The 13,399-nt window shown below is 42.9% G+C and overlaps 1 protein-coding gene across 1 annotated transcript in view; it reads left to right on the top strand.

The window, feature by feature from the left end:
• Positions 1 to 12,647, top strand: part of gabpa (GA binding protein transcription factor subunit alpha) — a 60,210-nt gene extending 47,563 nt beyond the window's left edge. The window contains exons 8-10 of the mRNA XM_028792910.2: positions 7,716 to 7,859; positions 8,274 to 8,466; positions 10,804 to 12,647. Of these exons, the coding sequence (XP_028648743.1) occupies positions 7,716 to 7,859; positions 8,274 to 8,466; positions 10,804 to 11,035 (569 nt within the window). The 3' untranslated portion in view covers positions 11,036 to 12,647. The remainder of the gene's footprint in view (positions 1 to 7,715; positions 7,860 to 8,273; positions 8,467 to 10,803) is intronic.
• The last annotated feature ends 752 nt before the right edge of the window (positions 12,648 to 13,399 follow it).

Raw genomic sequence — 13,399 nt, 5'->3', positions numbered from 1 at the left:
CATTTGATACAGAAACTTAACACTCAGCAAGTCTTCTAGAATATAATGTTGTATCAAAACTCTAGAGATCAGATTAAGAGTTAAAACATTTATTTATGAATTTCCCATTGGGATTAATAAAGTATCCATCTCTCTCTCTCTCACTGGTAAAATGTACTCTTACTTACTGGATTTTGTGGTGGAGAACATAACTCAGTATTTCCCAAATTTATTTTTGCACCCCATACCAAAGTAGCATCACATATGAAGATGAAGAATTCAAATTTCTAATTTCTGAACCACAAATTTAACCTGTTCACCCGCAGTACTGTATGTTGTTCAATTCAAAAATAAGCTTTTAACTTGGCGCATGAAATTAACATATAAATAAACTAGCCATCCCCTGCGACTTCACCCGCGTATTAGTGAGGGCCCCGCCCAGCTCTTTATTCCTGACATCACTCTTCCCCTCGGCCCACAGCCTCTGTCTCGGATTAGTACGACTATATCGTTCCTGCAAGTGAAATAGGATTCTTAGCTCAATGAGAGAATTTGGAAAATTAACCGAAATGTTCAAGCAAATTATAGAATAAAACACGATCTTAATCCATTAAGTAGTTCTCTCATTCACTAAGTGGAGCTAAGGTTACGCCCCGAGGCAGACGCATGAGTAAGGAAGGCCTGCCCCTTTCCCCGCAGCCCGATGAGCGTCTCTCTCTCTCTGATTTGTGCTAATAAATCAGTACCGCAAGCAAACTATGATACTTAGTGCGATGAGAAAGTCGCAAAGTCAATGGAATGTTCAAGCAAATTATAGTAAAAAAGTCCATCTAAATCCATTAAGTAGTTCTCTCATGAAAAGCGGACAGACGTACAAACGGGACTAAAAACTATAGATAACTATATAGAGATATAGATACAGTATACTGTAGATTGAACAAATTACTTTTATCAATAATCTTGTAAATGTGTCCCCTGTGAAGCTTAGACACTCCATTGACGATCTGGGAGTTGGGGTAATCTCGCAAAGCATTGAGCGCTGCAATGAAATGACACATGATCAACCAATTGTAGGGCTTTGGAGATTGGAGACCCCCATGATTCAACAGGTGACGGCTCACCACTAAGCTTTGTCCCCCAATAACACCTGCAGTGCAGCTCATGAACAGATGTGCCTGTGGTATAGCAGGTCCACAGCTCATGTCAAAAGGGCCAGTTTAAAATAAATATTCACCGCACTCGCAGCTTAGCGAGGGGGACGTGGTGGTGTGTGGCCAGGCGGTTTCTGGGGAATTCGTGATGCGGGCGAACCTCGCTTAAGTGCACAGGTGAGGAGTCGTTCGCATCCATAATATATAGAAGCGTGAGGCAGCTAGCAGGAGAGAATGGAAAAAATGAGAAAAGGAAAGCAAGTGAAAGAGACGGAGGTTGCATGGAAGAAGGAGGCAAGAAGTAGCGAGGAGAGAGCGAGAGGGAAGGAGAGCGAGCGAGCATGAGAAAGCAGGCTCGATTGAGAGAAGGCAGGCAACTGGGAGGTGAGCCCCTGCAGAAGAGTGTTTGGCCGACACTCAGTGGGGGTGAAGGAAGCAGTCGCTCCAGCTGAGCAATCAAGGAGCTGGAGTGCCCGGTAATGACGACGACTGGCTGTCGAAAGGCAGCGGCAGTCTTGAAAGCTTTGGGCTGGTTTAGCCCCAGTGTGAGCACCCAGGCCACTGGGGAAATAACCCAAGTCTCGGTCCGGATTGGAGCCCGACGTAGCTGCGGATCGGAGGACTACTGGACCAGAGTGGAAGGCAGCTGCACCTGCAGGTAGGGTGACTCTCCTGTTGCAAAGCCCAATGGGAGAAGCAGGGGAGCCGCCAGGTAGAAACTGTAGAAAGAAGGCACCGTGCTTTGGATATTTTAAAGAGACTGCTTCATGCCATAGTTTTAACCTCGTTGTTTTTTTTAAAGAGTTTTTTCTGTTGGATTTTAACCTCCACTTATTTTTATTGGATTATTTATTTAAAAGATTTTGGAGACACTACACTTATTTATTTGGACAGTTGTTTTTGTTTGCTGTTTTAAATAAAAGCACTTTTGCACCATCCCCTTGCTCCATTTGTTGTGCCTCACTGCCAAGCTCATCGGTGACGTTACCGATGATGTCGGGTTCAAGGGCTCCCAAAAGCAAGATGTGAGCGTGGAGCAGAACCCGCATCGTCGCAGTGCCACACAGTTAAAATTGCTGAGCCATCACCAGCAGGAGAGATGGACTGAGTGTAAGCAGCAGGTACTGCATCCAATTCAGACCCCCTCGTCAATCTAACCTCGAAATCCGTGCCGTTCCACAATTGGGGCTTGCACAGACAGCACTACTAGACCTCGCCCTTCTCTTACGGATCATTGCAAGGTCCAATTTCCATTCTTTCTTTATTTGCTTTTACGAACGCTCCGCCCGATGCAAGGAAACCAAAAAGGATGCACATTTCTGCAGCTCATTCACAGGTGATAATTGCACACTGTCGCAGGTTGAGGCCCTTGTCGTCCTCTTGAACCCTCTGACTCGACTCCAGACACCAGGTAAAAGTCCAAATATTACTTTTATTTGAACCATACAGTGCACAAAGCACCCTCCACTCCACAATACTCATAAACTAATCCATAAACAATACAATACTCAATCCTCCACACTCCCAGACACTTCGCCACCCTTCCTCCCAGCTCAGCTCAGTGTACTGGTTTCCCAGAGTCCTTTATATAGTCCATGACCCAGAAGTGTTTCTCCCTTCTGTCCATGTGATCATGAACACTTCCGGGTCGGATAAAAAACTCCTTTCTTCAACCCGGAAGCACGTCGTTTCCTCTTGTCATGTGATCATGGCGCACCTCCGGGTTATAGGGCAAGTAAGAGTCCGGCAGCCTCCCCACAGCGACTCCTGGTGGTCCCCATGGTATCCAGCAGGGCTGTGCATATAAATTACAAAGTCCATGAGGCCCTGCTGGAATTCGGGGAACGTCCATGCTGTTGGGAGAGCTCCACCTGGCGGCCTGGGGGTGATGGCAGGAATATTTAGCTGGCCACACACCACAACACGCAATTCTTTTCATATCATAGATCAGGAGCACTAACTAATAAATGACCTTCGAATGACGGCACGCTACAGGATGCCGATTGCACCACAATAAAGTTGGACAATGCCACCCACTCAATTCTGCTGAATCGCCTTCCTCTTTGCCGCACCCCCTGAATTGCCATCTCGCAACCACCCCAGCTTGGGAACCCATGATGAAAATGTTTAGACTAGTTGTGATTCGATATTTATTTAGGTAGGTAGAACCAAATTTGAAAAATGGTTCTTAAATTTGAACAGCAAGTTAGAACTTGTGAAAATAAGAGGTGGTGCATTTAAATGGAGGCCATACCCCTCGCATACTGGACATGGTAGGAGTGCCTCTCATCATCTTAATTGACAAATGATCTGCAGTATTCATTTTGTTTTTTGGAGTTCATTGTGTTGGCAGAGCAACTGGTTTATTTTAATAAACAATCACATGGCACCTTTCAGAGCTGTTATATGGCACCTTATTCGAAAACTAGGATGTATACTTGATAATCATTTCTATGATGAAATGCATTGAAGTATGTATATTACGTTTACAGATAAATTGTTATATTCATTTAAATAATGTATAGTATTATTAAACATGTGGGAGCACGGCAGAAGCACTGCTGCCTCTCAGTAAGGGGGTCACGTCCTGGTTGTCCCCTGCCTGGAGTTTGTGTGTTTCCTCCGCGTACGTCGGTTTCCTTCTGAGGTAATGCAGGGATTTGGTGATGGTAAGTTGACACTACTAGTGTGTGTGTGTGTGTGTGTGTGTGTGTGTGTGTGTACTTGTATGCGATGAGCTGGTGCCCTGTCCAGGAATTGTTCCTGCCTCATGCTCAGTGTTTGCTGGGACTGGCGCGACCCTGAATGGATGGATGTATGGAATAATGAAATATGTATAACTGAGATTTTTCAGTGTTCCTTAAAAGTGCAATGCTGTGCTCTTCACTGAGTCAATGGAGGCTCTGATTGGGGCGCTGGAGAGACTGAGTGAAGAGTCTGAGGATCTGGGCTTGTGAGTGTCCTGATAAAAACCAAGAGCCAGGCCTTTAATGACCTCTTGGGGATGGCCATCAGCAGTGTGTCTGCGGAGTGTTGACCTCGTCGAGAGGTTTACTTACCTTAATGGTGACATTCATGTCTCTGGTGACTCTTCCTATGAAGTCAGTAGATGGATTGGGGGGGTTTTGTAGCCCTCGGTAAAAGGACGAAGGTCCAAGTCTTTAGAGTCCTGGTGCTTCCTGTATGTGAAACATGGATGCTATCCAGTGACCTGAGATGAAGACTGGACTCCTTCATGTGTGTCTCTTCAGAGAATCCTTGGGCACCACTGGTTTGACTTTGTGTTACTCAGAGTCCCGAATGAGGCACATGACCTGCATTGTGAGGCACTGTGGCAATGTGACACGATTCCCCATTGTTGAGGACCCGAGTGCCTGGACCAGGCCAAGGGGATGCCCACGTAGCACCTGATTGCGGCAGATAGAGGGGTAATTTCTGGAGGGTGGGACTGGACCACTTGCCTGCCTGGGGGGTTGCCTACCAGGATCCTGAGCTGTTATGTCCTGTGGTAGGTGCGGCAACATTTTAAAGCCATGCAGGCTCCCCAGCTTGACCTGACATGATGGTGGAGGTTATCTGTGCTGCAGAGCTAAAGTGTTCCCTTAAGTTCTTCCCCTCTTACCCATATGTGTTCAACCCTTGAACAGGTGGGTTTTCTCCTCGCATGCAACTATAACAGTGTATCTAGATAGATGGATGGGTATAAACTGAAATGATGGTTGCTATCCTACAGGTATGTTATTTACTACCCCTTGGGTCCATATTTTGCAAATTTAGTATTTCTATGCTGACGATACCCAGATTTATTTGCCTATGACTAAGGAGTCCTTGAAGTCACTACATTAATGTTATGATGAGGTAAACATTTTTTTGAATCTCAATCCGAGTAAGACTGAGGTTATTGTATTTGGACCAGTGGCTTCTGATGGGGCTGTCAGGGATCAGCTCGGCTCATTAGCTGGGTTTTGCAAACCCCACGTCAAAAATCTTGGTTATCCTTGATTCCGATTTTTATTTTAATAAACAGATTCCGTCCATTGTCAAGAGCTGCTTTTTTTCAGTTTAGACGGTTAGCTAGTGTCAAACCGTTTCTTGGGCACTCTGATTTGAAGAAGGTATGCCATGCTTTTATTCTATCATACCTCGATTATTGTAATCCACTTTATTCTGGAATCAGTAAATTTCATTTTTCTCGAATACAGATGGTTCAGAATGCTGCTGCTCGTTTTCTTACTGGGTCTCAGAATGTTGTGTCCATTACTCCAATTCTGGCCTCGCTTCATTGGCTCCCAGTTGAATTTAGAATTCATTTAAAAATTTTACTTTTTGGTTTAAAAGTCGCTAAATGGTGTTGCTCCATCCTATCTGGCCAAGTTGCTGGTTCCGTATACACCAGTCTTCTCTTTACGTTCCCCTCAACAGCAATTGTTGGTTGTGCCAAAGTCTAAGATGATGACAAAGGGGTGTAGTTCTAGCACAAGTTGTGGAATGCTCTGCCAATTGAAATTAGGTCAGCACCATCAACCCAAATGTTTAAATCAAGACTTAAAACATACTTGTTTTCGATTGCTTTTAACTGTATACAGTTGTGCTTGAAAGTTTGTGAACCCTTTAGAATTTTCTATATTTCTACATAAATATGACCTAAAACATCATCAGATTTTCACTCAAGTCCTAATAGTAGATAAAGAGAAACCAGTTAAACAAATGAGACAAAAATATTACACTTGGTCATTTATTTATTGAGGAAAATGATCAAATGTTACATATTTGTGAGTGGCAAAAGTATGTGAACCTTTAGGATTAGCAGTTAGTTTGAAGGTGAAATTCGAGTCCGGTGTTTTCAATCAATGGGATGACAATCAGGTGTGAGTGGGCACCCTGTGTTATTTAAAGAACAGGATCTATCAAAGTCTGCTCTTCACAACACACGTTTGTGGAAGTGTATCATGGCACGAACAAAGGAGATTTCTGAGGACCTCAGAAAAAGAGTTGTTGATGCTCATCAGGCTGGAAAAGGTTATAAAACCATCTCTAAAGAGTTTGGACTCCACCAATCCACAGTCAGACAGATTGTGTAGAAATGGAGGAAATTCAAGACCATTGTTACCCTCCCCAGGAGTGGTCGACCAACAAAGATCACTAAAAGAGCAAGGCGTGTAACAGTCGGCGAGGTCACAAAAGACCCCAGGGTAACTTCTAAGCAACTGAAGGCCTCTCTCACATTGGCTAATGTTCATGTTCATGAGTCCACCATCAGAAGAACACTGAATAACAATGGTGTGCATGGCAGGGTTGCAAGGAGAAAGCCACTGCTCTCCAAAAAAAAACATTGCTGCTCGTCTGCAGTTTGCTAAAGATCACACGGACAAACCAGAAGGCTACTGGAAGAATGTTTTGTGGACGGATGAGACCAAAATAGAACTTTTTGGTTTAAATGAAAGGCGTTATGTTTGGAGAAAGGAAAACACTGCATTCCAGCATAAGAACCGTATCCCATCTGTGAAACATGGTGGTGGTAGTATCATGGTTTGGGCCTGTTTTGCTGCATCTGGGTCAGGACGTCTTGCCTTCATCGATGGAACAATGAATTCTGAATTATATCAGAGAATTATAAAGGAAAATGTCAGGACATCTGTCCATGAACTGAATCTCAAGAGACGGTGGGTCATACAGCAAGACAACGACCCTAAGCACACAAGTCGTTCTACCAAAGAATGGTTAAAGAAGAATAAAGTTAATGTTTTGGAATGGCCAAGTCAAAGTCCTAACCTTAATCCAATCGAAATGTTGTGGAAGGACCTGAAGTGAGCAGTTAATGTGAGGAAACCCACCAACATCCCAGAGTTGAAGCTGTTCTGTACGGAGGAATGGGCTCAAATTCCTCCAAACCGGTGTGCAGGACTGATCAACAGTTACCGGAAACGTTTAGTTGTAGTTATTGCTGCAAAGGGGGGTCACACCAGATACTGAAAGCAAAGGTTCACATACTTTTGCCACTCACAAATATGTAATATTCGATCATTTTCCTCAATATATGACCAAGTGTATTATTTTTGTCTTATTTGTTTAACTGGTTTCTCTTTATCTACTTTTAGGACTTGAGTGAAAATCTGATGATGTTTTAGGTCATATTTATGCAGAAATCTAGAAAATTTTAAAGGGTTCACAAACTTTCAAGCACAACTGTATGAATAACTCTGGTATGGATTTTATTAATAAGTTTATCATATCCATTGTTTTTCTGTAAATTGTTTATCTTCTAATCGGTTCTTTTAAATTACTTTAGTATTTATGTCATTTTTGTCCTTTGTTTACTGATTTATTATTGATATTTTTTGATTTTATTGTACAACACATTGGTTTACACTTATGGTGTTATAACATTGTGCTTTTTAAATATGTATTTGATTTGAGGTGTTTTTTACTATGTTAGACATCATGACTTTTTAACCTGCTGTTTCTTGGCAGCACAATACCAACCAATGTCCTGTTGAAGTTAGCTGTCATGTATTGCATCTTTTATTTAAATGTCTCATGTCCGTCGGGCACTGACCTCTACTCTATCTTTACTCTACCCTACAGCTGTTCAGATCATACCAGCTACCATCCAGCAGACGGCACCCACAACAATCAAAGTGCTGAACAACAGTGTGAAGCAGAACAAGGTGCAGCGAGCGCCCCGCATTTCAGGCAGCGAGGACCGGAGTTCTCCAGGAAACAGGACTGGTATGAATGTTATCTGCAACCTTTCAGATGTGAGGCCACATAGGTGAGCCAGCTAGTATGACTTGAGCACACAGACACGGTACAACAGCATTTCTTCCAGGGAGCCGTGGAGAAGACTATGACTGACCTGTAAATAAAAGCCGTCGAAAATGTGTTGAGAAATCGTTGGAAATGTATGACACTTGTATAGTGCCTTTAATCGTGACCACATTCACAAAGTAGTGCTTTGTATGCTTCACAAAGATGCTTAAGTTTATATTACAATGTTCTTGCTGCAAAAAGTGAGGACACCTGACCCTTTTGTAAAAGGTTCACACATTTATTGCTTTGAGTAGCAGCAGATGTACTATTCTGCAAAAGCCCAATGGGTTCCTTGTAATTAAGTAGCCTCTCTTGTTATGTCTCTGTCTCCAGGTAATAATGGACAAATCCAGCTTTGGCAGTTTTTGCTGGAGCTGCTAACAGACAAAGACTCCAGGGACTGTATCTCATGGGTGGGAGATGATGGCGAGTTCAAGCTAAACCAGCCTGAGCTCGTGGCACACAAATGGGGCCAGCGGAAGAACAAGCCAACCATGAACTATGAAAAGCTGAGCCGAGCACTCAGGTAGGAGATGTATGACACTAGATCTGCTACTTGTATGAGGGCCACTGCTGAGTTTGGACATATTGGCACCTGTGCACTGTTTCAAATAATACATTAATTCTTTCAGATAATGTCACTGAAATTAGGAATGCTTTGGTAACTATATAATGTATGCTGATTTTGGTACATTAAGTATTCTCTGTTTTAGGTATGTTCAACATTAATGTTTCCGATGCACCGTCTGTTAGAGAATTAGAACGATCTACAGTATACGAGAACTTACCATTCAGCCCAATAAAGCTCACCAGTCCTGACCATTTAATTCTTGTAAAATATCATCAGGTCGAGTTTTGAAAGTCCCTAAAGTCTTCCTGTCTACCACACTACTTGGTCTCTTTATCCATGTGTCTGTGGGTCTCTTTGTGACAAAGTCCTAATGTTTGTGTGAAATTTACCCTTCACAAGTTTCCAACGGTGTCCCCGTGTTCTTGATGAACTCATTTTAAAATAACAGTTTCGATCCACTGGAGTGATTCCCATCATGATTTTAAAAACTTCAGTCAGGTCTCCTTTTTATCTCCTTAAGGCTCAGCTTTTTTAATCTTTCCTCATAACTCATCCCCTGTAGCCCTGAATCAGCCTAGTTGCTCTTTTCTGGACCTTTTCTAGCGCTGCTATGTCCTTTTTGTAGCCTGGAGACCAAAACTGCACCCAGGACTCCAGATGGGGCCTCACCAGTGTGTTATAAAGCTGGAGCAGAACCTCCTTGGACTTGTACTGCACACGTCAAGGCGCTATATAACATATTAACCTAATAAGTTATTCGTTGTGTAATACAATTTCGTGTTTGGCTTTCAAATTAACATGCAAATACTTGTTAAACTTACACTATTACTGTGCAATTTTTTAAATTAAATTTTCATCAATATTGCATTGAATTTTGATTCATGACAATGCAACATATAACTGCCCGTGAGTGAATTTCGTTTCTTTCTCTCTATTAAATAAAACGACTTTTTCGAATGTTTGTCTCTGTGTTTTGTCTTGGTAGAGTAATATATTGCTCTACTTTCCCCTATTGTATTATTAATATGTAGCCGTTGTCAGAATGCCTAATCTCACAGACTTACCACTGTTTATAAGGTATTATTGTATATAACTTATCCCCACCTTCCCTTCTATATCTATAACCTCAGGCAATTAGATGTAGTAAAAAGACAAGCAGAAGTTAAGTTGCAGTTTAAATAATGTATTATTGATAATATTCATAAATAATAACAAAATGCAAAGTATATTTGAATATTGGCAACCATACAACCTGATTAAATGGTGATATGTAGTTCAGACGGCACACAGACTTGTAGTTACTTAAATGTCTCTAGTTAAGGCATCATTTGGTGCTCAGCTTTCAGCAACATGTCTGTTGAAAATGGCTGCTGAGCTGTGCTCTTCATTGTGTTGTCTTCATCACAGGTTAGCAAGAGAGAGATACTTCTTCATCATATGTTGGTTGGTAAGAGAGAGATTGTGAGGTTAAACACATATATTTATAGATGTTCTGTCCAACCCCGAGAGCCAATAGGATATCATGGTACTTAAAGGCCTCTGAGAGAAGCCAATTCCAAACAGCCATACCTTAGACCAATGGGGGAATAGAACATCTTAACACCTGCCACCCCCAAGACCATATGTCTTTAAGTCTTTCTTGCAGGGGTAGAAATGAATTAAGCAAAGAAACACTAACCAAACCGGTTTAAGGCACATCTTCCCCCAAATCCTGTTGTAAAATTCAAAGAGGCTCAGTCGTAAAAGCGGGGGGCAAACACGAATGCTTCTCACCAAAGTAACACTAAATTACATTGCTTTGCCTAAAACTCGAATAAAGACATACAAAATATTCATCAAGTTATATGTAAAATCTCACATCACAACACTCTGGGACTGCCAACAAGAAATCATTTCTGCTTTAGGGGGCAATACCAGCCTCTGAAACTGAGGATGGATTCACTTTTTCCACTGTAGACCTGAACAAATAATTGAAAAGGCAAATTTTCCTTCAAACATGTCCCCTTTATCCATAAGCACTGTATGCATGAAGATCTACCGTTTTGCTTGTTCAAATATGTTGAAATAGTTGACCGTTTCCATGGGTGTACTTCCTTTATAACATGCCTGGTGACGCTGCATTGTTTTGTCTCTTCAGGTTATTTCTCGGAAGTCTGTCTTTCATGTTTATCAAGGAAGCTGAAGAGCTTCCTCGGAGTCTCCCTCGCCCGTTTTTCTTGCTAACTCGTCTCCACTCCAATAAAGTGCAGCTCCTGACGCTCTCCCTCTTGTCTCCTTTTGTCCTCCCCCCAGGTATTACTACGATGGCGATATGATCTGTAAAGTCCAAGGCAAACGTTTTGTCTACAAGTTTGTGTGCGACCTGAAGACCCTCATCGGCTACAGCGCAGCGGAGCTCAATCACCTGGTGACGGAGTGCGAGCAGAAGAAGCTGGCGCGCATGCAGCTGCACAGCCTGGGCCAGCCAATGACGACTGTAACTCTGGCCGCTGCCTCCCTGCAGGGCGATAAGGACAGCAGCTGAGGAGAAGGGGGGCGCACTGCAGGGCAAGTCGGGGTCAGGGTTAGCCGTATAGAGGGCAGAAGGTGTGAAGGAGAGGCCTCATTCCTGCACTGCTGAAGCCCATTCCCATTTGGAGAGATGTTAAAGCCACTCGATGCACTACCAGAGGCAGCAACCAAACCCAGAATTCTCTCCCTGATAATGTTACATGCGTGTGCTTTCTCTCTACTTCTCTTGGACACCACTCTTCCTCCTCCTCCTCCTTTTTTTGATGTAGGCATGTTCTGTAATGCTGAAAAAAAAGCCTTAAACCAAAAAAAAAAAAAAAGAAAACTCTGCACTCTTCTTATCCGACTCTGGAAGTCTCCTGAAGTAAGAGTTGTGCTGGACTGGCCTGATGGGGGCGCCTTGGAGTAACGTCCTTGTGCTCATGTGTGTTTCTGGTCAGCTGCTGGCCATGTAGCAATATATAGAACTGTCAAGCTGCTGGCCTCCACTTGTTGGCCCAAATGTAGGTAGGACATTTACTAACATGGACGTCATCAGTGAAAAGCTGGGGCGCTAGGACAGTTGCTGGTCAGGACGTGGTAGACTAACCTGTGCCGGCTGACCGCTCTCGAGTAGGATATTACTACTGCTTGTGACCTGTCCTTGAAGACCAGGAGATGAAATATACTAGTTGACCACAATTTGGTGCCCATGACAGATTGAGCAGTGGTGGAACTCATTAGCTCTAGTGCCTGACCACCAGTAATGTTAAATCAGTATTGACAGGTTGCTTGGTTCTGGTCTCCCACCTATGGTCAGAGTGTCCATTTCTGTACATGCAACGTTCTGTTAGAAATTTCCCACAGATGCCAGCTGCACATGTTGCTGCTTGGTTGAAGTTTTCAAATTGTTTATATATATTAAAAAAAAAAAAAATCTTTAACCTGGTGGCAGCTGCAGAAGTCTGGATTGCTGTGACATGACTTGCTGAGAGATCTGACAAGCTTGCAGGAAGTCATGGGACACCAAGTAGCATTGTTAATACCAGCAGGGAAGGTCACACACGGGCTCTGTAATGCTTTTGGACAAGAAAAAAAAAAAGTTCCTTGTCTATTAGGTGGAGTGAGTGTGCGTGTGTGTGTGTGTGTGTGTGTTAGTGGACAGCAGCTGCTACTCTCCAGGAGCCGCTAATGAACTCGGACACCAAGTCCTGCCATGTGTGCAGTGACCCACAACTGCTGGCTTTTCCTTCTTGCTGTGTCCTTCACTTGGGACGGTGCTCTCTCTCTCTCTCTCTCTTTTAGGCCCCTCCCCTTCTGACAGTCTGTCTCTCTTCCTTTTAGGCTCCTCCCCTTCTGACAGTCTGTCTCTCTTCCTTTTAGGCTCCCCCCCTTCTGACAGTCTCTCTCTCTCTCTCTCTCTCTCTTCGTTATTTTTATTTTTTTCCACACTTGACATTTCCTTTGTATATAATTCAGTTTTAATACTTTTTTTTTTTTTTCTTCTTCATGTATTCACATTAGTTTGCGCTTTTTATACCGTTATAAGAATGTTTGCTTTTGATTTCCTTGTGTCGAAATCGGACATTTAATCATGATATAAAAAGATTATAATAAAATAAACATTTTGCATTTGCACATGTTGACCAATGTCTGGGCTCTCTTCTCTACCTTCTCCATCCCACCCAGCCCCACGTGGATACATTGGGGGTGGGTGGGGGGGGTCGGACTACATTCTGAGGTTCAGGCGCTTTAGAGGTCCTGGAGGACCACCATGGGTGCAGGTTTTCATTCTAACCCTTTTTTTTTAAATGAGTGCCCTGTTTGTGCTGCCAATTAACTTTTTGTGAATTCATTTTAATTGAATTGCTTGTTTTTTAAGTTCCCCTGAATTTCTTCATCATTCCTCTAAATTGCTTCATTTCTTTCCTTAAACAGAAATGAAATGTGAAGTGAGTGAGCCAACAGAAGACCAACTAAGTCAGGGCCTCAAACTCCACAAACAATTTCACTCCAACCAGCTGCTTAATGAGGTGCCGGTTCTTGCTGTTCATTAAACCCATTCTTTCATTCCATGGCTTGTCGCTGCTCACGTGATGCATTAGCGCAGGGTTTCCCAACCTCGGTCCTGGGGGCCCACTGTGGCTGCAGGTTTTTGTTCCAACCAGATTCATAATCTGTAAGTATGTAAGTAAGTGAAATAATTATTGTCATTCATACCATACAACAGTACAACAACGGATGCATAGCTGAACGAAATTACGTTTCTCCAGGCTCAATGTGCAGACATAAAAGACAACATACAGACATTACAAACATTTCACTTCTTACACAGAAAGTACAGTGCATCCAGAAAGTATTCCCAGCACATCACTTTTTCCACATTTTATGTTACAGC

This window comes from Erpetoichthys calabaricus, chromosome 4 (genome assembly GCF_900747795.2).
Source record: "Erpetoichthys calabaricus chromosome 4, fErpCal1.3, whole genome shotgun sequence".
Classification (NCBI taxonomy): domain Eukaryota; kingdom Metazoa; phylum Chordata; class Cladistia; order Polypteriformes; family Polypteridae; genus Erpetoichthys; species Erpetoichthys calabaricus.
This window is presented reverse-complemented; position numbering and strand designations above follow the sequence as displayed.